At 37.3% G+C, this 22,018-nt stretch overlaps 1 protein-coding gene across 10 annotated transcripts in view; it reads right to left on the bottom strand.

Moving 5' to 3' along the window:
* Window positions 1-22,018, bottom strand: part of PHF20L1 (PHD finger protein 20 like 1) — a 57,255-nt gene that overhangs the window by 14,969 nt on the left and 20,268 nt on the right. For 5 of the 10 annotated variants that reach the window (XM_074557237.1, XM_074557258.1, XM_074557242.1 and 2 more), the window contains 9 exons: window positions 20,609-20,691; window positions 16,612-16,864; window positions 14,418-14,603; window positions 14,006-14,212; window positions 6,840-7,058; window positions 6,587-6,643; window positions 5,247-5,351; window positions 990-1,154; window positions 421-602 (listed from right to left, as the gene is read on the bottom strand). In XM_074557237.1, the coding sequence (XP_074413338.1) occupies window positions 421-602; window positions 990-1,154; window positions 5,247-5,351; window positions 6,587-6,643; window positions 6,840-7,058; window positions 14,006-14,212; window positions 14,418-14,603; window positions 16,612-16,864; window positions 20,609-20,691 (1,457 nt within the window). Of the gene's footprint in view, window positions 1-420; window positions 603-989; window positions 1,155-5,246; window positions 5,352-6,586; window positions 6,644-6,839; window positions 7,059-14,005; window positions 14,213-14,417; window positions 14,604-16,611; window positions 16,865-18,484; window positions 20,692-22,018 lie in introns of those variants that run through there. The other 5 variants (XM_074557263.1, XM_074557270.1, XM_074557278.1 and 2 more) reach the window with 2 other exon arrangements.

The following is a 22,018-nucleotide window of genomic DNA, read 5'->3' as shown; positions in this document are numbered from 1 at the left end:
GACACTGCACACAGAGGACGGACATTTACAGTAAGCAGAGACGCTTCTACAAGTGGTACTGCAAAGCACAAGGGCCAAGCCAGGAGGGCTTGTAAAATCTGGATGGTCTGGGGAACAGAAGCAGAATGGTTTGTGCGTGGCTGAGGAAACTTTATTCCAAATTTATCAGCTGGCTATAAAGAAAAAGGTTCCCCAGCAATTTGTCCTATGTATCAAATTGCTGGAGAAACCCCATCCTAGAGAAACAGCTCTGCATCCACTGAACAGAGCCAAACCAAGTGCAGAACAAAGAAATATTTTGTTCTTGCTCACTTAAGTACAGCTCTCTACATAATTCCAGTCTGTGACACATCAAAAGGGCACCTTCACAAGCAAAACGTTCACATGGAAAATGTAACTCCACACATCAAACTTCTTTACCTGAATCATAAAGCCATTTTCTTCATCAAGTTCACAAATGCATCTAACAATTTCATTGATAGCATCATCTTCATCCTGAGACTCTTCAAAGTTAGTTGAATCAAAATCCTGATTGTATTCATCACCACTAAGTAACAAACTCTCTGTGGAAGAATCATCCAAGAACTCCACATCTGAAAGGTCTAATAGAAATAAATACATGTGAAACTGTGTGGAGAGACATAATAATTGAAAGAAATACAGGGAGCTTCGACAGGTAAAAATCTTAATCTGCACTAGCAAAAAAAATCACACTCAAACACACTGCTGATACATGAGATTTCAAGATGAATTCTGCAAAGTGCCTTTAATGTGCTCTCCTCAGATGCAGAGTAGCAACACTTAACCAAAGCAAGTACAATGCAGAACAGCTTGAGGAGTGCAAGCATTTTGATTTAAATAGATGAAGGATAAATCAGTCACCACATTTATAGCTACAATGCCAAACATAAACCAAATTATTTCCTTTGAAACTCCCTTTCTAAACAAATTAAACCTACAAACTGAAATTTGCTGTTCATTCAACCTACTTTCTCCACTAAGGTCCACAGACAGGATGGCTCTGGGGTACTGGTACGAGGTGTTCTTCTCTGAGAACATGCTGCGCAGGGTCAGGGAGCTGCCCGAGGAGCGTGTCAGGGGAGAGGAGCACCTGTCCAGGAACTCCACAGAGCTGTCTTCATAATCTGAGTAATCTGAAATGTTGAAAGAAAAGAAATCACTCTTACAAAAAAGTAAAATTCATAACAAATGTAAAAAAAAATAAAATTGTGTATAGATTTTACTGCAGCATTATGTTGACAAGCAAAGATTATCAATGCTGAGGTATCAGGATGATGAAACTGTAAGTAAGAAATGGCAAAAGCTCTCTGTAACATTTTATTAAAGTTTCCAGTAAGAAACATAATCAAGTTTGATAGATAAGCATCACCATTTGTAACTCTGCCACCTCTGAATGTACAGAGGGGTAATTTTTCCTAGAATATTATGCAGTCTTCTTTCTTCCACAATTCATGCTGCACCATCTGCTATCCTTAGAGATGCTGCTGGTGACTCTCTCCTTTGCCTTAAGGCTGCTTGCAGCACTACCAGCATTGCTACCTAGAAGCAACCACAGATGACCCTGCCAGCTTAAGTGATAAAAGCTTGTCTGCATCCCTGCAGAGAAGCACAAGGAGCCCAAAGAAAATTGTCTTTGGATGTTTCCAGGCCCATGTCGGGAGGCATCAATGGGCCAACAGGTCCTGGGATGGGCTAGGGAGCATCCCAGAAGAGCATACCTACACAGGCCCAGAGGAGGAGGATGAGCAGGAAAACAACAAACACCCCATGGCCAAGCCCCTCTCAGACTTTCCCAGCAGTGCCATCACCTCCATTGCATGAAACCCATCAGGATGTGTTACCCACAGCAGCTCTCTGCATCATCTCCTGGACTAAGGGTAGCTGCAGCCTGGGGGCTGCCAATGGAGGACACTATGGGATATGGGGGAAAATAATTTTGGGTTTATGAACGACTTACTATGAAATGTTTAGGGAAGAAAATAAGGGTGGGGGAAATGGATGGACTGAAGTGATTTGGGGAAAACAATTATGGGCAGAACACGGGAATAAGAGGACAAAAAAAGCCACATATGCATAAAGTCTTGTGGTCAGTACATTTCCCTGGCCATGCCCTGCATCCAGCCTGTGCTGGCAGAGGTTTTAAGTCTCCTTCCTTGGAGCCATTGTCTGGATATAAACCTTGGCAACCAGGACAAGGGGGTTGGATCACTGCACCTGCAGAGGTCTCTTCCAACCTCAACTATTCTGTAACTTTCATTAAACCTCATTTCCATCTCTTACCTGGGGAAGGGGCTCTCCATTCAGGGTTCATGTACATGCTCTGAGTGCCAGCAAATGGAGTAGCCCTGCAGGGCGAAGGGTGGTGCCAGCACTCAGAGACTGCAGTGAAAACAGTGCCAGCCCCATGCCAGGGGTCTCTGGTCACAGAGGCCCATGAGCTCAGGCTGCAGCACCTACAGCCAGTCCAAGTGTCTGACTGCTTGCACAGACCAAGCTGGATCAGCTGATGAGCAGGTGAGAGCAAGGGTCAGTGGGTCTGCAAGGGCCAGCTCTGGGTGGAAGTGGCTCTCTAAGCAGGAAAGCTGGGATGGGGGGCTCTGGGGAGTCCTGGCCAACACTGGGAGTGTGTGAGAATGCACATGGAAGTGAGACTGTGTACTGCAGTGAGGCTGCTGCCCCATGAGCTCATACCTGCAAGCACAGAAATTGGAAAGACTGGGATCCAGAGGAGCTCCTGGGCAGTGTCTGAGCCCACCTGCTGCAGAAATCCCCACTGTACTTACACGCCTCTGTATTATCTTCCTGCTCAGCCAGAGAGAGGAGCAGGGTGAGGCTGTCACAGCACACACACAAGCACAGACATCATGTGCTTCTGCCTTCTGGTTACACAGGGGTACTGACATTTATCTTGATAACTAGCATTGTATCTTTTCCTCTAACAAACTACTTGCAACACTCTCAAGAAACACATTACAAACACATTTGGCTGTCCCTAATAATAATGACTGGAGAGACTGTCCTAGGAAAGTCATGTAATTGCAAATAATTGAACAGTTAGGGCTGGAAGGGACCTTAAAGATCATCCTGTTCCCCCTCACCTTCCAGCAGACCAGGTTTTTCAGAGGTCCATCCATCTGGCCTTCAACACTTCCCAGGATGGGACATCCACAACTTCTCTGGGCAACCCATTCCAGGGGCTCAGCCCCCCCAAAGAAAAGAATTTCTTCTGAATATCCAATCTAAACTAATCTAGATCTACCCTCTTTCAGTTTAAAACTGCTACCCCTTGCCCTACTACCACAGTCCCTATTCAGGAACCCCTCCCAATCCTTTCTGTGGGTCTCCTGTAAATACTAGAAGTCTGTTATAAGGTCTTTCTCCAGCATTCTCTTTTGTATAAGAGAGCCTAAACAGGCTCTCAGCTTCTTCTCACAAAGGAAGTTTTCCACCCCTCTGATCATCATTGTGCCCCTCCTCTGGACCCACCCAAGCATGGCTTCAATCAGTAATTAAGAGTAGCTACCCATTTACTACTCTGAAAAATTAGTACTTCAAATATAAGCAAGTGATCAGATTACTGCACTTCCATCCTTCTGTAGGAAGCATTCCTGCTCACACCTATCACTACAGCTTTCCTGCTGAGGGTTCCATAATATCCTTCTCTCCTAGATCACCTTCCATGAAGCCACCTTCCTCTTTACTGTCTCTGTCCAAAGCACAGCATCTCCAGAATTTCCCACGTGTATTCACTGTAGTCAGCTCAAGGAGCAGCAGAGTTGATTACTTCATGCTGCATGGATTTCAACCTCACTGCAACAGAGCAGCAGCAATAACACGCACTGCTCATTCCTGTTACACATGGGCTTTATGCAATCACAAGTCATGCAAACACCTGGAGCACAAAACCAGTCTTTGCTGGGGTTTCTCTTTTGTCTTAAAGCCGTGTTCAAAGCTTACCTGGGGTACACAATGTACCTGCTCCCTCTTCTACATTTGAAACAAAAGGAGAATGCCTAACACCTTTACACTTTTATCCACACCTGGAGTAAAGTGACCTAGTACTGAAGAGTCCTGCTTCTTTTGGCAGATGGGCTTTTTCAGGGTCAGACACTGGAGTTAGAATTTACTGGAGTATTTCAAATTTTTTCCCAAGTTAAAAAAAGTCCAAATGGAAAATGTTTGGACTGTGAAACCGAGACTTTCACAAGATGAATTTTTAAAGAAGAAAACATTCAGGTTTTACCCAAATTGCTTTTTGCATCTGGATTTAAGATTTCTATTTGTTGAGACATTGGGCACATTTCCTTCTCATATTGACAAACACTGGATAAGACTCCTAGAAACTGGAACCTAATCATGGTACCTCTGCCAAGCTTCTAAAGTTCCAAGACAAGCTGGCAAAAAGACCAAAGGAATAAAAAGATGAAAAAAAGAAAGAGAAAACCACAGCCCACAACAGACCCCCTTATAACCACAAGAAGATAAAACCAAAGAACAACACTGGACACACACCTAGCATTTATCAGTATCTTCTTGCAAATACTTAGATGCCTTCTCAGTGCAAGTAAGAAGCTCCCAATGATTTTTAAGTAGAATAAGAAATTAAAGTTTATAGCTTAAAATTATATTACTGCAATATAAGGATGATGAAGTACACAAAACCTACAATATTGCAATTCACACTAAAGCACTGAATGATCTGGAAGCATTTTCATGTTGTAGCACAAATTTTGGACAGAGAAACACATAATCCACAAAATATAATCCCCACTGGTCAAGGCAACAGACAAGGCTGTTATAACAGAGACACCAGCCTCAGCTGAGAAGGGTTAACTGTTAAAGAGGGGGTGCATTGCATACAGCAAACCACTGAAATGTAGCAACAACCTTGACACTAGAATGATTTTACTGTCCAAGCAAAATAGGTATGACATGTCTACAGAGCTTTAAAAGAAGAATTTAAAGAGAAGAAAACAACAAGCTTATCTTTCTGAAGAAGGAAAAAACCTCTGTGAAACATGTGTGTCTATCACATCGAGAGAGACAGGCTATAAATTCAAGAAAAAAAAAAGAAATCCCAAGTGTCCTTTTCATATTTAAGGCTAAAAATTACTCTTGGAACATTTCTAAAATTTTACATTCATATTGTTTACAAATTTTGCTATCTAATGATAGAAATACACTGGGTGGTTTTACTTACGTTAAAAACATATAAATTGACATACCATGCTGTTTTGATTTCTTCTTTTTTTTCTTCTTCTTTTTCTGTTTTGGTTTATGATCTTTTTCCTTCTTTTCCTTTTTCTCCTTTTCTTTTTCTTTCCTTTTACCTGAAATAAAAATTAAACTATTTAAAGCAGTTTAGCCTAAACAAGGCATTCAAAATCAAGCGCTCTAGTTGTCTAGGCAGATCAAAATGATTCAGTTAATTTACTTGATGTCTTGGACAAACCTCTTATTAATTGCTGGTAAAATAGTTCAAAGAATCTCATTTGACAAATAATATTTTATCATTTAAGTATTTCCAAGTAAGATATTAAGGAAGAAAAAATACAGCAAAGTACACAAAATATGTAACATCACATAAATAGCTTATAGCTTCTATTTTACTTACAGTTCATAACAAAAACATTTGGGCAAGAGAAAAAGCTTTCACAAGGGCAAAATTCCCAATTATAAAGGTTACATTGTCCTAGAAACACATATTAGGCCTACAGAAAGACATTTGAAAGAAATTTCAGTATCAGAGTGCTGCTGTCAGCACTCTGCACTATACAGTGGCATCCTCACAGAAAACTGATTCTGACTCGAATTTGACACATTTTTTATGCTGCAGTTCACTTTTAACCACTGCTGGTATATACAAGGACAAGCACTTTGAAAGATTTTTTTTCATCCTGTTAATTCTCCCTAGACAAAATACATCCCAATTTTCACTCCACAATAACTTTTTAAGTTATCAGCAGGGAGAAAAAGAACAAGGAAATTAGCTTGTTACAAAAAATAAGCCTGAAACCCAGGATTGTTTCCTGCACACAAACTGGAGCATTCTTATCTTCTTGGGGAACAGAGACAAAGCTTTTACCTCCTGGAAAAACAAAGTAGAATCACTTCTCAATTTTTGCCAGTCCTTAATAACTTATTTTATTTTGAACACAGATAAAAACAGAGTCCTTTTAATCTGTATTTTATTTCACGAATTGCCAAATGTTTTGCCAGTAACCCTTGTTTGTTGTTCTCATCTCAAATCTGACAGTACAATGAAGTAGCCAGTATTACTGATTCCACTAAGAAAAACCCCAAATGAAAAACCAAAGGCAGTGGGCCTTTCATAAATACTTTAGGATCCTTCAAACTCCTTGCTATGGACACTTTCATTTTATCTTATAAATTATTCTTCTGTTATAGACCTGTCATATGCATAACATTCTTTTTAGGACTTAAACAAACAAAAACTGCAGTTGGGCCCAGGAAAGATTTTATGTTTTTACATATGCTCTTCAGAGACAGGAAGTGTTAGAGAATTTTAATTTTTTTTGTAAAAATAATATTGCTTTCTACATACCATATGCTGAAGAACTTTTCTCTTCCAGTTTTCCTTTCCTTTCCATTCTAGCTGCACCTGCAAATTGAAGAATGTAACACATAAGGCCATTGTCTGGCTGATGACCTAATTTCTTGTAAAAGTCATTAGACTGTAGAAAATCGTCACAGCACACAATATTAAGAAACATACAGACAAAACAATTATTTTTAATGTCATTTTACAATTATTTATATTGTCTAAAGCACTGGAAACAAAAAGTGTTGTAGTTTACCAACTTCTGAATGCTTGTCCTTCTCAATCACGTTCTTTAATATTTTCTCCTTCAGACTCTCAAAACATTTCTCCTTTATGGGCACAGAGCACTGTATCTCTGTCCCTTCAGAGCTCACTGATGTGGAAGACCTCTTTTTTTTACTATTCCCTTTGGGTAACTTGAGACTATTGGTTAAAGGCATTTCCAGATGCAAGGCATGTACATGGGACGAGGGTGCTGAAAACAAGAAGATGGATTTACTGGGCATCCCAGAAGGATTGCAGCCAGCCAGGGCTGGGTCAGATCACTGAAATGTCAATGTTGCTCATACACATTCAACAGGTCATTACTGCACATGAATGCCTAGATCTTAGTCTTACATACAAGACAATACATGCCACAGAAGATTTCTTCCTATATTTTGGAATTTGCATTCTCTTTTAAACTATTTGTACTGGTTAAAAGGTACTTTTGCTGACACTTTTACGACTTTTTGTTTCCTTTTTTTTTCACTGTAATAGGAACCCATGACAAGAGTAATAGTTAAAGGTGCTGACACTGTCAGTATCATTTAACTTAATGCTCTGTTATGTTAACAAAGAAATTAGGCTCTGGTACAATATTTGTAGTCCCTATGTATAAAACAATTCTGCTCATTGAATTTTTCATCGATTTTAACAATATCTAAATAATTCACTTTCTTTCATTAATCCACATTTAAATAACATGTAAAAGTACCATGACTTGTCAGAATTTGGCATCAGATACTGACAATTCTCATCTTGTATTATTTAGAAAAGTATATTCAGTGAAATATTTAGTTATTTTAGCTCTTTATCTGATGTAAGCTAGGAAGTAATAAACTGTGAACAAAACAAAACTGAAATTGCAATTTTCACTGCTAATATTTATAATCATTTTAAAATAATCAAACTAGAATAAAAATTTTTATAAAGAATATTATTGAAGTAATTCAAATTTCTGTGCCCCTAAATATTGCTAGAGCTTCAAGATTCATCAAAATATAATTAGGAAAGTCTAATTTTCATCAGACCCTTGGTCCATTTTAGGACCATGCCAAGGACATATTGTACAAAACTGCAGCTCTGTGAATTCACAAAGGGCTCAGGTTTTTCTGTGCCAGATGTAAAATCCTGGAGGCACCAGTTACCTTTGGTGTCTCTCAACAGAAGAGCCCAACAAAAGCATAAGCATGTAAAACAACAAAAGTCCTGAAAAATACCAGCTATTGGCCAAGATATTCAACAAGACAAAATATGGAGCTGATTTGGAATGCATTAAATAAGCAGCATTAAGATAATTTAGTAAATTTATCAGTCATAGAAAGATTCTGAGGAAAAGGCAAGAACACATCAAGCCTTCCCAACAGGGACAGACCAACACAAATCTACTGGGATAGAACACAGCTCACACAACACCTGCTCCCACTGCTGAGCCTTCCTGGGGACAGCACCACAATGCCACTAGCTGGAAAGCTGAAAGGCCAGCAAGAACAATGGAAATTGGTGCATCACCTCCCACAGCACACAGCACTTTTCAATGCCAGGTGTTCCCAGCTGCAGGACAGCTCTGGGCTGTGTAACCCAGGCAGCAGCAGCTGCTCAGCTCTGTGTGCTGGCTCCTGCCACACAGCACGAGCTGCACAGCCACACCTGGCGTCACCTGAGTCTTTCCACTCACCTAAGACCACACTCCTTTAAACACTGATTCAGGCTCTTGCCTATGTCTGTATTTCTTTTGGCTTACTGGAATACTTATCACTGACACAAAACACTATCCAAATTATTCCTTTCTTAGGTTTCCTAATTACCATTTGTCTCTGTTACAGGACTGAACTGCTCTGCCATCTGTAGAGCAATAAGTATATTTTAGCACATTAGTAAAAGCAAAAAGTGACACTTTCCCACATCATCATGCTATCAACGTCTTGTCTCATTTCTAAAAAGAGCTCAAAAGGATCACCCAAATACACCTAATTCATTTAGGTCACTGCCATTTTGATGAAAAGATGTGAGAACATTCCATCCAAACAATCTCAAGAGAAATTTAGTCTCAATGTTAGCTGAATTAGTATTTAAACTTTATTATTGAGAAGAAATCCTGACCTGACATCCAAATGTAATTTAATACCAACAGTCACAACACAACAAATTTCGGTATCTCAATAAGTTTCAACACAAGCACATCTGACAAAGTGATCAGTAACTGCTTGAGGGAACACTTATACTGGGCAGAAATCTCTCCAGTCAAGCAAATTCCCATCTTACTGTCAGAACTCCCCAAACTGCCCTTCTACAGTAACTTAAAAACAGAAACTGCTATTATGCCTGTATACATTGCAATGTTATTCCTGGCTTTTACTTTTCTTCATTGTAAATAATTTTAGATAGAGAATCTTAAATTCTCAAATATTACATAAAGTGTGAAAGCTTGCAAAGTCTGCTTTTCAACTGTGCAATCACTATGCCTTACACATAACCACAAAACTGGACAAGGTGGTTCAGTCAGAGGGCAAGTAACAAATACAATCAGGAAATATAAGTTCCTACTTTTTTAATTTTTAACTGCTACTTTTAATTGCAATTTATTTCTCTTAAGGAGTCTAGACAGCCACCTCCCACACAGTGAGAGTGGGAGCTCTGCAGTTAACACTCGGCACAGAGAAAGACGACCAGAGATTAGACTTGGTAAACTACTGATTTTGTCACCATTCCAGAATCAATTTTATCACTAGAAGTCTAATTTCAGATTAAAAAGAAATGCAAAGCACAGCATTCCCAGTCCAGTTTATAACATGCTTCCAGTTCTACTTCTCCTGTTACAGAACAGAGAAGTGACACAAGCCCCCTCATGCAAGGGCAGGATGTTGTGCCACAAGTAAAACAGCACAGCTGGGCTTGCAGGGGTACTGCTTATTGCAATTCATCAAGCTCAAATGAATTGTAGCAATCTGAAGCAATTTATTTTGTTGACTGATACTCTATTTCACGGCTTCCCATGTTTAAAATAGTATCATAAATATCATTATCTGCATTAATAAACAACCAAAATCATATTGCAATAGAAATATCAATCGGGCTGGTCATGTTTAATTTAGTGCTTTGAATTTCCAGGGCATAGGATAAATTTTATACCTAAACAGATTTTTAATTGCATACCACAGATTAACACCGGAGCCTGCCCAAAATGATGTCTTTAGGAAGGATAAGCTGATAAAACAGTTCTTGCCTGCCTCATGACCAGATCAAGCTGGGAACTTCAGGGCAGATATCAGAATGGCAGGGGTTCAAATTAGGGAGTAAATTTATTGTTACTAGATGGTTGATATAAAACAAACAACCGCAAAGTAACATGAGAGAGTAACAAGATGAACAATAGTTCATCCCTCTTAAAAGCAAGGTAAACCAGAAACACTGGCAAGAGTTTTTAAAAAGTGATCAATCTCATTTTCCAAAAATTTTGGACATCAGCTGTTTTTTGTTTCTGCTGCAGTAAACTGTTACCAATGAAATTATATAAAAGCATGCAATATTTTTTTTCTTTTAGTCTTAAATTCAAATTTCTCCGTATAGTTAACCTAATGTTACCCTACCAGCAAAATCATCTATTGGTGTTAGAACAGAAAATAACAGCTAGTGATAATATTGTTATATCAGCATTACAAATATTGTATTGTTAGATTAGAAAGTGTAACAATATTTTCCCTTTACTTAAGCTTCAAAACCCAGATTGCTTGCTGAAATTATGTTTGCTCAATATTTAACAGTTAAAGTAACATAAATGGTGCAGGGTTACAGAAGCCAAGAGAAAAGATCACAAATTTAAAGAGAAGCACAAGTACAGAAAGACCTGAACTTCATATATTCATAATGGCAAAATTACTGTGCTTCACAAGTATTCTGATTGACTGTAGATTTAAAATCTCTGAAATGCTAAAGTGATCAAATGCCAGTTATCTGCATTTTAAGTAATTTAGCAAATGAAAGCAGAGATTTTCAGTCATGTGTATGCAGCATCAGGTGATCACAAGCAGGACTTCACAATAGTTTAGTAAAGCAGTACCTACGTTCAAAAACTAATGGCAGTGTGCAGGCGTCCACCAAAGTGCAAAGTACTTCCATGGAGCCTTTGGATTGAAGGAATTATCATAGAACTTTTGTCTCTACAAAATGTTAAGTTGTTAATTTTGAGCAATGATTTTGAAATCTATGTGCTAATACTGTGAGTTGCCATTTATGCATCTGCACTTCAGTGCACCTAGTCTCTCTCCTCTGAAAACACATGTCAGTACCTTCTGAATAAAGTCACTAAAATGCATAATTTTTAACAACACCAAATCATTTTTTCAATTGACTCAACTGATAGCCTCCATCAGAAATCACAGTGTGCAACATCACAATTCTCAGGGCTTAAACCAGCTCAGCTCTGCTACAGAAAGGTCAGGGATCAGACCAGGCTGTTCCAGGCTAAACACCACTGTGAGGTATCTCAAACTATTCACAGTTATCTACTTCAATGGTTACAAAGACAGCAGGTCTAACTTAAGTGCACTTAACAGAATCTGCAGTGATGTCAAAATCTAGAACTCCAAATATGTCCAGACTGTGTTAATAAAATCTTAGCAGCAGAAATACCGTAAACAGATGCAGATTTATAATGGTTCTTTCAGATCAAGAAAACACAATTACAGAATAGTTTGGATTTTACACCAGAGTTCTGAATTTGTAATGGATAGGGTCACAATGCATACATTTAAACAATGCAGTGTATTAAACTGCACTTAGGTAGATGTTCCTGCATAATGCAAATTTCTCAATTATTTCAAGAATTGACAGGAATAAGAAAGGAAAGCTTTGGGCACCTCTCCTGTATCTATTTGCTTGCTAGTGTTTAAACAGATAATGAACAAAGTACTGATAAATAGAGTGGATCCTATTTATTTTCCTGAAGCATGCAAGCATTTGGTGCAATTACGTGTGCTTCAGGAATGTGACTTAAGAACCTGTGCTATTTCAAAGGCAAAATGATGCCTTCTAAAGCAGAGAACACACCAATTTATTCAGTAGTGTAGACTAATTCCAGAAGTTTCAAACCTGAACTTTAAATTTACATTTTTCTTTTTCTTCTAAGATTATGAGGATAAATATGTTCCACCAGAGTTAGAAGACTGGGATGAACCCCAAACATATGAAATCTACTTATAGAATCCTAGTGATGCCACTGACAGAGGCAGATAGCTCCAAAACCTGTGATGAAATCTGTGAATTAAAGACATCAAACAGCTTAGTTTAGTCTCTCAGGCCAAAAAGTTGCTATTCAAGAAGCTTTTGGGCTATGTACTGCAACTTACTGAAAACTTCTAACATTTAGATAAAAAGTCAGTATGAAAGCTCAAGACACAGTTCCATTTATTGCATGATGGAAAACTGTAATACATGAAAATTAAGAACAAAACACAAGATCCTGGAAGGCAAAACTCATGAGACAAGAAATGTAGCTGGCAAGTCAGTTTCTTTAGAGATCTTAAAATCATATAGACAAGAAAAAAGGCTCACTAAGTTTATATACAGTATAAACTCTATCTTTTGGTAGAGGTTGCAAGCACTTCCAGCTTCACACTATGGCCTCAAGCAATAACAGACAATTTCATCCTGGAAATCTTCCCTGACACAAATCGTGTGGACATGTCACATAGTTCTGAGTCATTAAATAAAGGTGGCTCTAAATGAAATTTAATCTTTCTTTTATTGCTTCACCTGTGGCCAAGACCAGACCCAGCTCAACAAACATGTCCCAAGTGCACTCCTGAGTGCTGGGTTTAGAACCAGATCACTCTGCCCCCAGCCAGGCCCTTGACAGAACAGACAACTCCCAGCATTACGAACTAGACATAAAATGAGCTAGAAAATATATCAGAAAAGCCAGAAGTTAAATTTCTAGTAACTGAAATGAGTTTTACCAAACAGGAAACAGATGGCTATTGGAAGCTGTTGATTTCTTTTATGATCCTGTTCAATGAGTAGGCAAATACAAAACTCCCAAAAGCACTTCTCTTAGTGGCACAAGACATGACATAAAAAGGACTTTTATAGAAGTAATTTTCCCAGGAATCTGTAATTCTGCTGCTATGCCATCTATCAAGGGCAAATGAAGACTGTCACATTGTTTCATTCAAGTAATTAAGTAGTATTTTAATATTTCAAAAAGCTTAAATGGTGGCTCACTAGAGATACCCATAAGCCTTATTTTGACAAATCAGTTTAAGAGATTCATAGACTAATAGACCAAGATATAGTTTAACTGTCATAACTATCTTTTAAGGTCATGCTGTCCTCCCTTACTACCAATCACATTTATCAAAAACTTTCCGAGCATAATATAATAATTTGATTTTTTCCCCCTCTTCTTACTTTTCTGAACAAAATAAAAAAAGGCTTTAAAAGAATTCTTTCTTGGAAGCCCGTTAAAAATGGTACGAAAACCACATACAAGTCTTATAAAAAAATTATATGAATACCTAGCATACAGTGGATGAAAACATCCCACTCTTAGGGTCTGCAAAGCACTGTGTAAATCCTTCCCCCAATCTCTTGGTTACCTCTATCCAAGTGCTTCATGTCAACCACAGTAGTCAGTAAACTCTTAAATGGGAGAGGCAGCCCAGAGCTGCAGCACTGGGCTGTGCTGAGGGTGACCAAATCTATATAAAAGTTTTCGAGGATTTTTCAGAAATATTTCTAAGTAACATTTTGTAGCAAGTGAAGGACAGAATTTCCACGGCAAAGAGACACGAAGCAGAAGAATGCTGACTGTCTTTGAGAACACCACTGCTTTAAAGCTGAAGCCACAAATTAGTATGTTAGTAAAGACTTCACTTCTTTAATTATTTTTACAACTCTTAGCTATAGCAAAAATATTTTTGAGATACTGCTCACTACATTCCACAGTCTCACATTCTCCTTAAATCGTGTTAGAAGTGCCAAAGCAGCTCTAAGCCAGTGAAGACAAAGAATATGCAGATGAGTGGAGTCCAGAAGAGAGGCAGGTTTTTGAGTGTGCAGAAAAGAAAATAAAAAGCATCCCCTCCTTCTGTGGGACTGAATACACACATATTTTAACCCTACAGCTATAAATCTCTCTGGTTGTATACCGAATCTCTTTACCTGACGCTGTTGTAGCTACTCTTCCATCAGTTACTGCTTTGGAAGGAAGATATGCAATCATCTGAATATCTTCCTTGTCTTTACTGGAATATTCATTGCGGAAAGTGGATTCTGCAGATAATGGTGCTGTAACCTCCGAACTACGGCTTAAATCAAGAGGGAGACATGGTCCACGCTTCTCAAGTGACACATGAGCAACATCAGGTACTACACAAAAGAAAAAATGTCATATTAAAAAAGACACATGGGTCCAACAATTAACAGTCTGGTTTGCAGCGTTACATAACATAGGAACAGCAAACAGCTTTAGCTACAGCAGTTCAAAACATCCCATTAGTTGAAAACCATGAAAGGTCTAACTTTTATGATTCAATTTCTCTTGGGCAGTTCTTTATTAGATTAGATACATTACCCTCCAATTTTGATGACTGTTGGTTTTGACCACTGATGGAGAACACTTTTCCATCAGTAACCGAAGAGGGAGAAGAAACTTTTTCTACAGAATCATCAGGCAAGGAGTAAGTGGCTAAACGCTGTGATCTTCTTCTCCGTTGGCTATGTTTGTAGGATCTAGGGGAATTCACTGGCTGTGATGGACCTAAAAAGAGATCTTTCAATGTTCATGAAGCAGAGAGATACACCATCATCTTACCGCAGAATTTGAGAGCTAAAGATGGGGAGTGCTATTAATAGCTCTTATTTGCAAAGCTGGTAATCACAGCCAAACTGGTATAAGTAATTACAGAACTGTGACTACCAGGAGCAAATTAAGATTTATGCTCAAGACATGATTCTGGATTTTGCTTATTATAAATTACTAGGGTACCTACTTCCCCACTGTAAAGGTTGTTGTTTTGTGTATGTATTTACAGTAAGCAACCCTCCCCATAAAACCCAGGCAGCAGGTTACTTATAATGGAAGGGACGCAATAGGATTTAACAATAAAGATAACAAATTATTACAGTTAAAGATCTAAAAAGTCATGGATAGTATTAACATACAACTTAAAAAAAATATTGAAAACAGTGTTTAATTTTATATCCCACCTCTTGCCTTCTGATAACCTGATATCAATACCCCAACTGAAAAACTGTAACACACACTGCGGATGTGTGGCACAGTAAAAAGGCTCCAGAACTTTATACTTAAAAAAACCCAAACAAATGGGGGAGGAGGAGATATAGGTTAATATAGGCCTGATTCATTAAAAACAAAAAACCCACATTCCCCTACCTCTCTTCAATATTACCCAGTTTCACAAAAATTTGCCTTAGAAAATCATTTGAGTTACTATTACACTCTCTCCTTTTCGTAAGCAGTTTTTAGAGTCAGATATACAGATTTAAAAATTAAGACACAGCAAAACTAACTTTCCACTAGAGGTAGAAAAAAGTTGGAAGCCAAAGATTAAAGACAACACTAACAAGATTCAAACTAAGTAACCAAGTTTGAAATTAGCTGTTTTTAAAAAAATATTGCTATAGAGAAATTCAACTTAATCCAAAATAAAAGCATGCTTCAGGAAAGCTACTTACCATTGCTCTAGGGGTGGGGATGGAAGGCGTATTACAATATAGATGATTGTTAACATTTTGTGGGGACAAAATACAATTTTTACCAATGTGTCCTGAATAAAGAAGGCTGAATTTGCACTCCTCCCTCTGCCACTCATTTAAAGTTATCTAAGAGCAAAGATTAAAAAGAAACTTATCTCATAAGTGAAAATACAAAATCAAGGTTGAGGGGAACACATGATGCAGGCTGAGTCTTCCATCCTCAATCTCTATACTCAAGTGAAAAAAAAATGTAGCTTTTAACTTACTGAAACCTCCGTATATGTTAACCTTTGGGCTCAGCATTTAATATTCTTTAGGCAAAGAATCTGGCACTAAGCAAGACTAAAAACCTAATGTAATCTCAAAAAAAAATCACAGAAATACCTTAATATTCACAAAAAATAGCATATTCAAGCATGCAGCATAAAGCTTTCCCTATTCTTCTGATAAACAGCATTTTCGTGCTTGGCAAATCAGTTACACAGGTTAAGAAGCTGAACACCCATGGAATTTTTCTGAGACAAGGAAACACAATTTTTAACATTTCTCCATCACAGATCTTGAACCCATCTTCTCTTTCGCATCATGTTTGGAGGAAATATCACATAAGGTGACGAATGCCACAGCCAAGAGGTACAGAACATCAGCCTGCTGAAGGTGAAGGTTCTCAGAGGAGGAAAGGTCCACACCAAAGTGTACGTCTTTTATTTTTAATGAATCAGGCCCTTTTCAGAAGGGAGGTTTGATTTTTCCTGTATCACTGTTAATGCTAGTGTGGAGATTTAAGCTAGAGGGAAAACCAACCCTTAAAAGCCATGACTCTATAAATATCAATATAGTATTTAAATGTATTATTTCTGATAGAATATTTCAAATGCCTTATTATGTGACTTGACTTTTAAATAGTGAGCTACCCCTAATTCTCCCGCTTGGACATTTTATTTAAAGCAGATTCATTTTTAAAAGCAATAGCCATTTACAACCAAAGAAAATTTCTGTATATCCCTTAGAAGTAGTTACGGAATTTTTTTTAAAATGTCTGTGCTCACTAGTTTTATTTATCACAGCAGAAGGAAGCTGAGAGACCAGCGTCAAATCCTCGACTTGTATTAATTCTGGGGAAAGTGGTGATTTAGGGGGCTTTATACACCCGGAAGAATCTCCAGATTCTTGTTTGCATTTCTTGCTGCGAGCCTTTCCTGAAGACAAAGTTGAGGATAACAGTGCAGGTTTCTGAATGTTGGCAGAACTGCTAATATCAGCTTCATTTTTTTTCTGACTTTGTGGTTTAGGTGAAATCTCCTGAATAAATAATAAAAAATTGATACTTTTATTTCAGTTTCTTCGTTGTAGTTCTTGTATTCTATTTTGATCTTTTTAAAAACAATTTTAGTACTCAAACACATAATAAAGCAACAGTATTTTAAGTACAAATGAAAACTATTTAAAATGCATCACATTCTATTTTGCTTTTTTTAAAGGAGCACTACCAATTTTTTTCAGTATTCAGAATACTCAAGTCTTACTATTTGAAATACCTGAAAATGAAACATTTTTCCTCTATTCCCAATTTAAAAATGAAAGAAAGTATTTTTAGTTTTCTCTTTCACCTTCCCTGTCAGCGCAGCCTCCAAGCAGAACCTGGAGAGCATCGGTTCCCAGCCAGAACACACACACTGATGCACCATCACAGAGCACCTCAGGCTGGAAGGGACCCAGAAGGATCCCCAAGTCCTCCTTCCTGCTCCTCACAGGGCTGCCCTGCTGCTGAATCGTGACTGGGAGCGTTGTCCAGACACTCCTTGAACTCTGGCACTGCTGTGAGCAAACGATCCTTCCTCAGGAGGATTGCAGCTCTAAATAAAGTTGCCAAGATTTTCCCTACACACTCATTTTCCCAACCAGAGGCAAAAAAACCCTAAAAAAACAAAAAAAACCCAACCAAACAAAAAAACCCACACAGTTCTTCAGGAAAAACTATATTTAACAAGGAATTTGTATTTTTGAGAAACTGAAAAAGTTGATAATGCTCCTTTAAGGAATGTCTGAAACAATGAGAAATTTCCAATGCTGAGCACACTCTCACACAACCCGTTCAGTGCTGGGAGTCTGGATTTCACCACATTCTATGTTTGTGCAAACATGAAGAAATCACAGCTTCTAGCACCACAGGGTTGGACAGATTGCTAACTGTCAGGGGAAAACTGGCAGATGAAGAGTTAAAACAGTTTTTGAAGGAAAAGAAGTCAACATATAACACATCTTTCCAAATTCTCAATTTTCATCCTTCTTAACACAAACAGTACTATTTTTAGACCATTAGCATGCATTGACAGACATTAGCACTTTAAATTTTTCCCTGGAAGTTCTTCCTACATTACCAAAACTGTGCATGTGTTACAACTTGCCTAATAAGGCAAAATCTGAATATAATTTCTTAGGCCTGTCTCCCTTCTCATCCCAGTTACATCATACAGCATAGTAGCATCTAATAAAACCATAACTAACAAAGCAGAGAGGTGCTTGTAGAACGTGTGCACTACTTTGTCCAAACTAGAAACATGGTGATTTGAGGGTATTATTGAGATCTGTTATAAATTGCAGTTTTATTTTCCACTAGAACTTTCCATGTTCCAATGGAGGAAAACAAAACAAAAAAAAAAGTAAAATAAAACCCCACAAGTGCACATTCTATGTCTGTAAAAGGGTGCCCCTGAATGCTACATGAATGCCTCACTGGGAGTATCCTGTAAAGATGCAGTGCAAAACATCCCATTCAGCAGACATCAGTTCTACCTTGCATAACTCCATTACACACATACTAAGTGCAGTTTATTCATTTAAATAAAATATTCCATGAATTGTAGAGAATACCTATGCTGGTTATGAGAGGTATTACCAGAAATTAATTAGAGTCGTAACTTGTAAATAAACAATTTTATTGTTCATCTTCACAGATGTGAAAGACATACTACAGCATCCATTACTTTCAAATTACAAAGTTATTTAAACAAGATTAAAAAAATTAAATTAAGATTTTGATAAGGTGCTTAACCTCTTAACAGGACAAATTAACATTAAAAACCTTAATGAATTAATGTTATCCATCTACTCAGGTCTTGGTCAAAAGGAAATATAACATGACATACCCTAATACAATTAAATAAACTACCGTATCTGCAACTAATTGTCTGAGGTTTTGGGTTTAAGACAACTGTAAACTAAAAATGTATAAATATAAACAAAAACTTGCATCAACAGAGTCAGTTTTCGGCTATTGGCCTGAATATTTCTACCATATTCTGCATTACATTATCAAAAAAGCCTACAAGATATTTTATCCATTCAATTTTATAGCAGTAGCAGACAAAGCCTCTAAGGAATGTCAGCTTCACTATCAGAAAACCTTTTGGGAAGGGTTATAACAGCCATTTTAATTTCACTTTGCACAGGAACTCAGGGAAAAAAGCTTTAAGCTCAAAAAACATCCTCCCCACAGTCAATCATTTAAATGTTTGTGAGGTTTCTGGTTTTAGTTATACACAAAAGAATAGGACAATTTGGGATTTTAGATGCCTCTTTAAAAGAGCTTAACTATTATTTCCAAAAAAAATGAGGTTTTTCAGACCATTAGCATGTAAACAATGACAGAGACATCTTGTTTTTTATAGCTGATCAATAAAACAGGAACAGCCGAGTTACTAAGTCTGAGAAATAACAAAAAGGTTATAGTAAATATGCACTGCAGTTTATACTGTTGCATACACAGTCTATGTAAACCACAAAGTCCCATTCACCGCAATGGGATTCTGCATGGCAAGATTTACATTGTAATGATTCTCCCAAAAACAACATGCTGTAAGCCATTTCACAGTTTTTTGCACATTGAAAATATCACACACAGTAGCAAGAAAATCATAGCATCTTTAATATGCAAAAATTTGAGAAATGGAATGTCATGTCAGTACACTGTAAACCTTTATGCAAAATATCGGTCAATGCATCGGCACCACAGCGGCTCCACCAGCCCTGACAGTGACAGCATCAAAAACAGAAAATCAGGTTCCATTGACTCTCATCCAATGCAGCATCAATGGAAAAACCAGAGCAATGCAATTAATATATCAGCTCTAAAGAACCAGTACAACCAAAATATCAAATCAGGTTTGGGGTAGGGACTGTTCATAGAGTGTGCCGGGGCTAAAGAACAGAAGTGCTCATTAAAGAATTGCAGGCAGCAAGGCTACTTTGTTCAAATGCTGCTGTTAAAGAATTAAAATGCATACAAAAAAGCTGCATTAAAGATACATTAAGGCTCTGATTTAAATAATTGGAAAACAAAGATGTCCTGAATCAAGACTACTGTTTATCCTTAGCTTGCTTTACCATGCTCAGGCATTCAGCCCTTTTAAAATGCAAGATAATGCACAACTCGGAGTCAAGCAATGCCTGAACACAGTGCAATAAGCCAAAGACAAAATGGCAGCCTCCAGATCCTGCCAATAAGCAGGTTTAAAAATCAGACCCTTAACATTATTTAAAAGTTTCTTTTTTGTATTTATTAAAATACACACTCTTGCAAAATGTATGGCTCATTGAGCAGTTCATAAAACACATACAAGCCTACAACACCAAATTCTTACAATATAAAAGAAACTTCTTTTAAAAGAAGTTCTAAGTGATGTCAAAAACCCTGTTTCAAACACAAATCAAATTTGTGTAAGGGCCTGTTTCTAAGCCAGTCATCATTCCAGCTATAAAACTGGACCTTGGGACACTGGTCTCCTCGTATTTGTTGCACGGAGACTTTATTTTGTTTTCTGTTAGTTTTCTAACACAAAAGCTCATTATTGAAATTCAAGTTAATACTGTGTTAAGAGACAATTAAATTCCATACTTCTGGCTCTGCCAGAAATGTAAACATAAGATAAATTTTCAGTTCCCTGTTATATCTGAAGGGGAAAATTTTTATGTTGTAGGTACTATATCTCCATGGCACACTCCAGTGGGAACTTTGCAAAAGAATCAAACTCTACCATTTCATACCTGCTCCAGGACTGGAGCTGTTTCTTTGTTGCCTTCCTTTTTTTCAGCACCATCTGCAACAACAGCTTTGGATGCCAATAAACCTTAGGAGAAAAGGTGCAGATATTTTTAGTTAGAAGTACCTTGCAACAAGAATTCCTAGAGAAAGAAGTAAAATACTGAGACAAGAAATATGAACTGCACAAATCTACAACATGAGCTTTCCTGAAACGGCTCCACACAAAGCTGATCACTTTGAATTAGAAGAAACAAAAAGTTAAAGGACATCCCAACAATGGCATGCTTATGTAGGAAGCATTTCTTTGGCATATTTACTGACAAGAAGAAAATCAAATTATCAATTCTAATATGAAGCTTTGCCATTTTTCCAAAGCCCAAGCACTTGAGCTTTAAAACCAAACAAATGATACATAAGTTATTTTTGAAATCAGAATTATTTATAAAACTTTTCTCTCTCCCCTTTCCAGTCTTTGAGAAAGTCACATCAGAATTTGTATTACCACTTCTTAATTATAACACTTTATACAACCAATTTTATAACACTTTATATAACAATTATACAAACCTTTCTTAGACATAATACAACCAGGGATTCAATTTCCAAACAAAGAGCTCCCAAATTACCTCAATAAGATGACCATACTGGGAGCAAATATTAGACAGAGTATGTAACTTCATTCACCAACTTATGTAACATATCACTACTACAAAAAATCTTTATACACAAGGGGAATACAAATATAAGAAAGCTTTCTGTCAGTGAAATATGACAATAGCTTCAGCCGTACCTCACACAGTAACTTTAATTGCCTAACAATGCAGGGACAGAACAAGTTCTACACCTTTAAGAAAATACAGAACTGATAAAACCTAAAAAACAAATGTGAATACAAATTTCTATTATAATCTCTAGGAATGTCAATATTAGGAGTGAGGAGTTCTAATCCTCAACATTAACTTGACAAATTCAGAGGGAATTGCTATGGCATTCCATAAAAATTAGATATGGCTAAAATTAATTTAAGGTTCAAAATTACAAAGGAATTTTAAATTAGTGAAGCCTGGGTTTTCAGGAACTGTTCCAGACATTAAAACAAAAAAATTTCAGTATTCAACAATAAAAACCAAGTGGTTTATCTCATTTACTATTTATGTTAGATTAAGCTATGCTTTAGTCTAGGTGACTGAAAAGCAGAAACTCAGTCCTATTAGATTAAAACGAAATTAAGTCCTATTAGATAAAAATGATATTATCAGGTAAGATTTCAAGTCTACATTAGACTACATACAAAATTTAGGTTTTATGGACTTAAATTCACATTTAAATCAAGTTGCAAAAATTGCAGTGTTCTTTGTCTTTGCAATCATGCATTTCTATCAAAAAAGTGTAAAATCATTTTCAAAGTGAAG

Source organism: Zonotrichia albicollis, chromosome 1 (genome assembly GCF_047830755.1).
Source record: "Zonotrichia albicollis isolate bZonAlb1 chromosome 1, bZonAlb1.hap1, whole genome shotgun sequence".
Lineage (NCBI taxonomy): Eukaryota > Metazoa > Chordata > Aves > Passeriformes > Passerellidae > Zonotrichia > Zonotrichia albicollis.
Note: the sequence above shows the minus strand (reverse complement) of the source record. Positions and strands in the feature narration are given on the sequence as shown.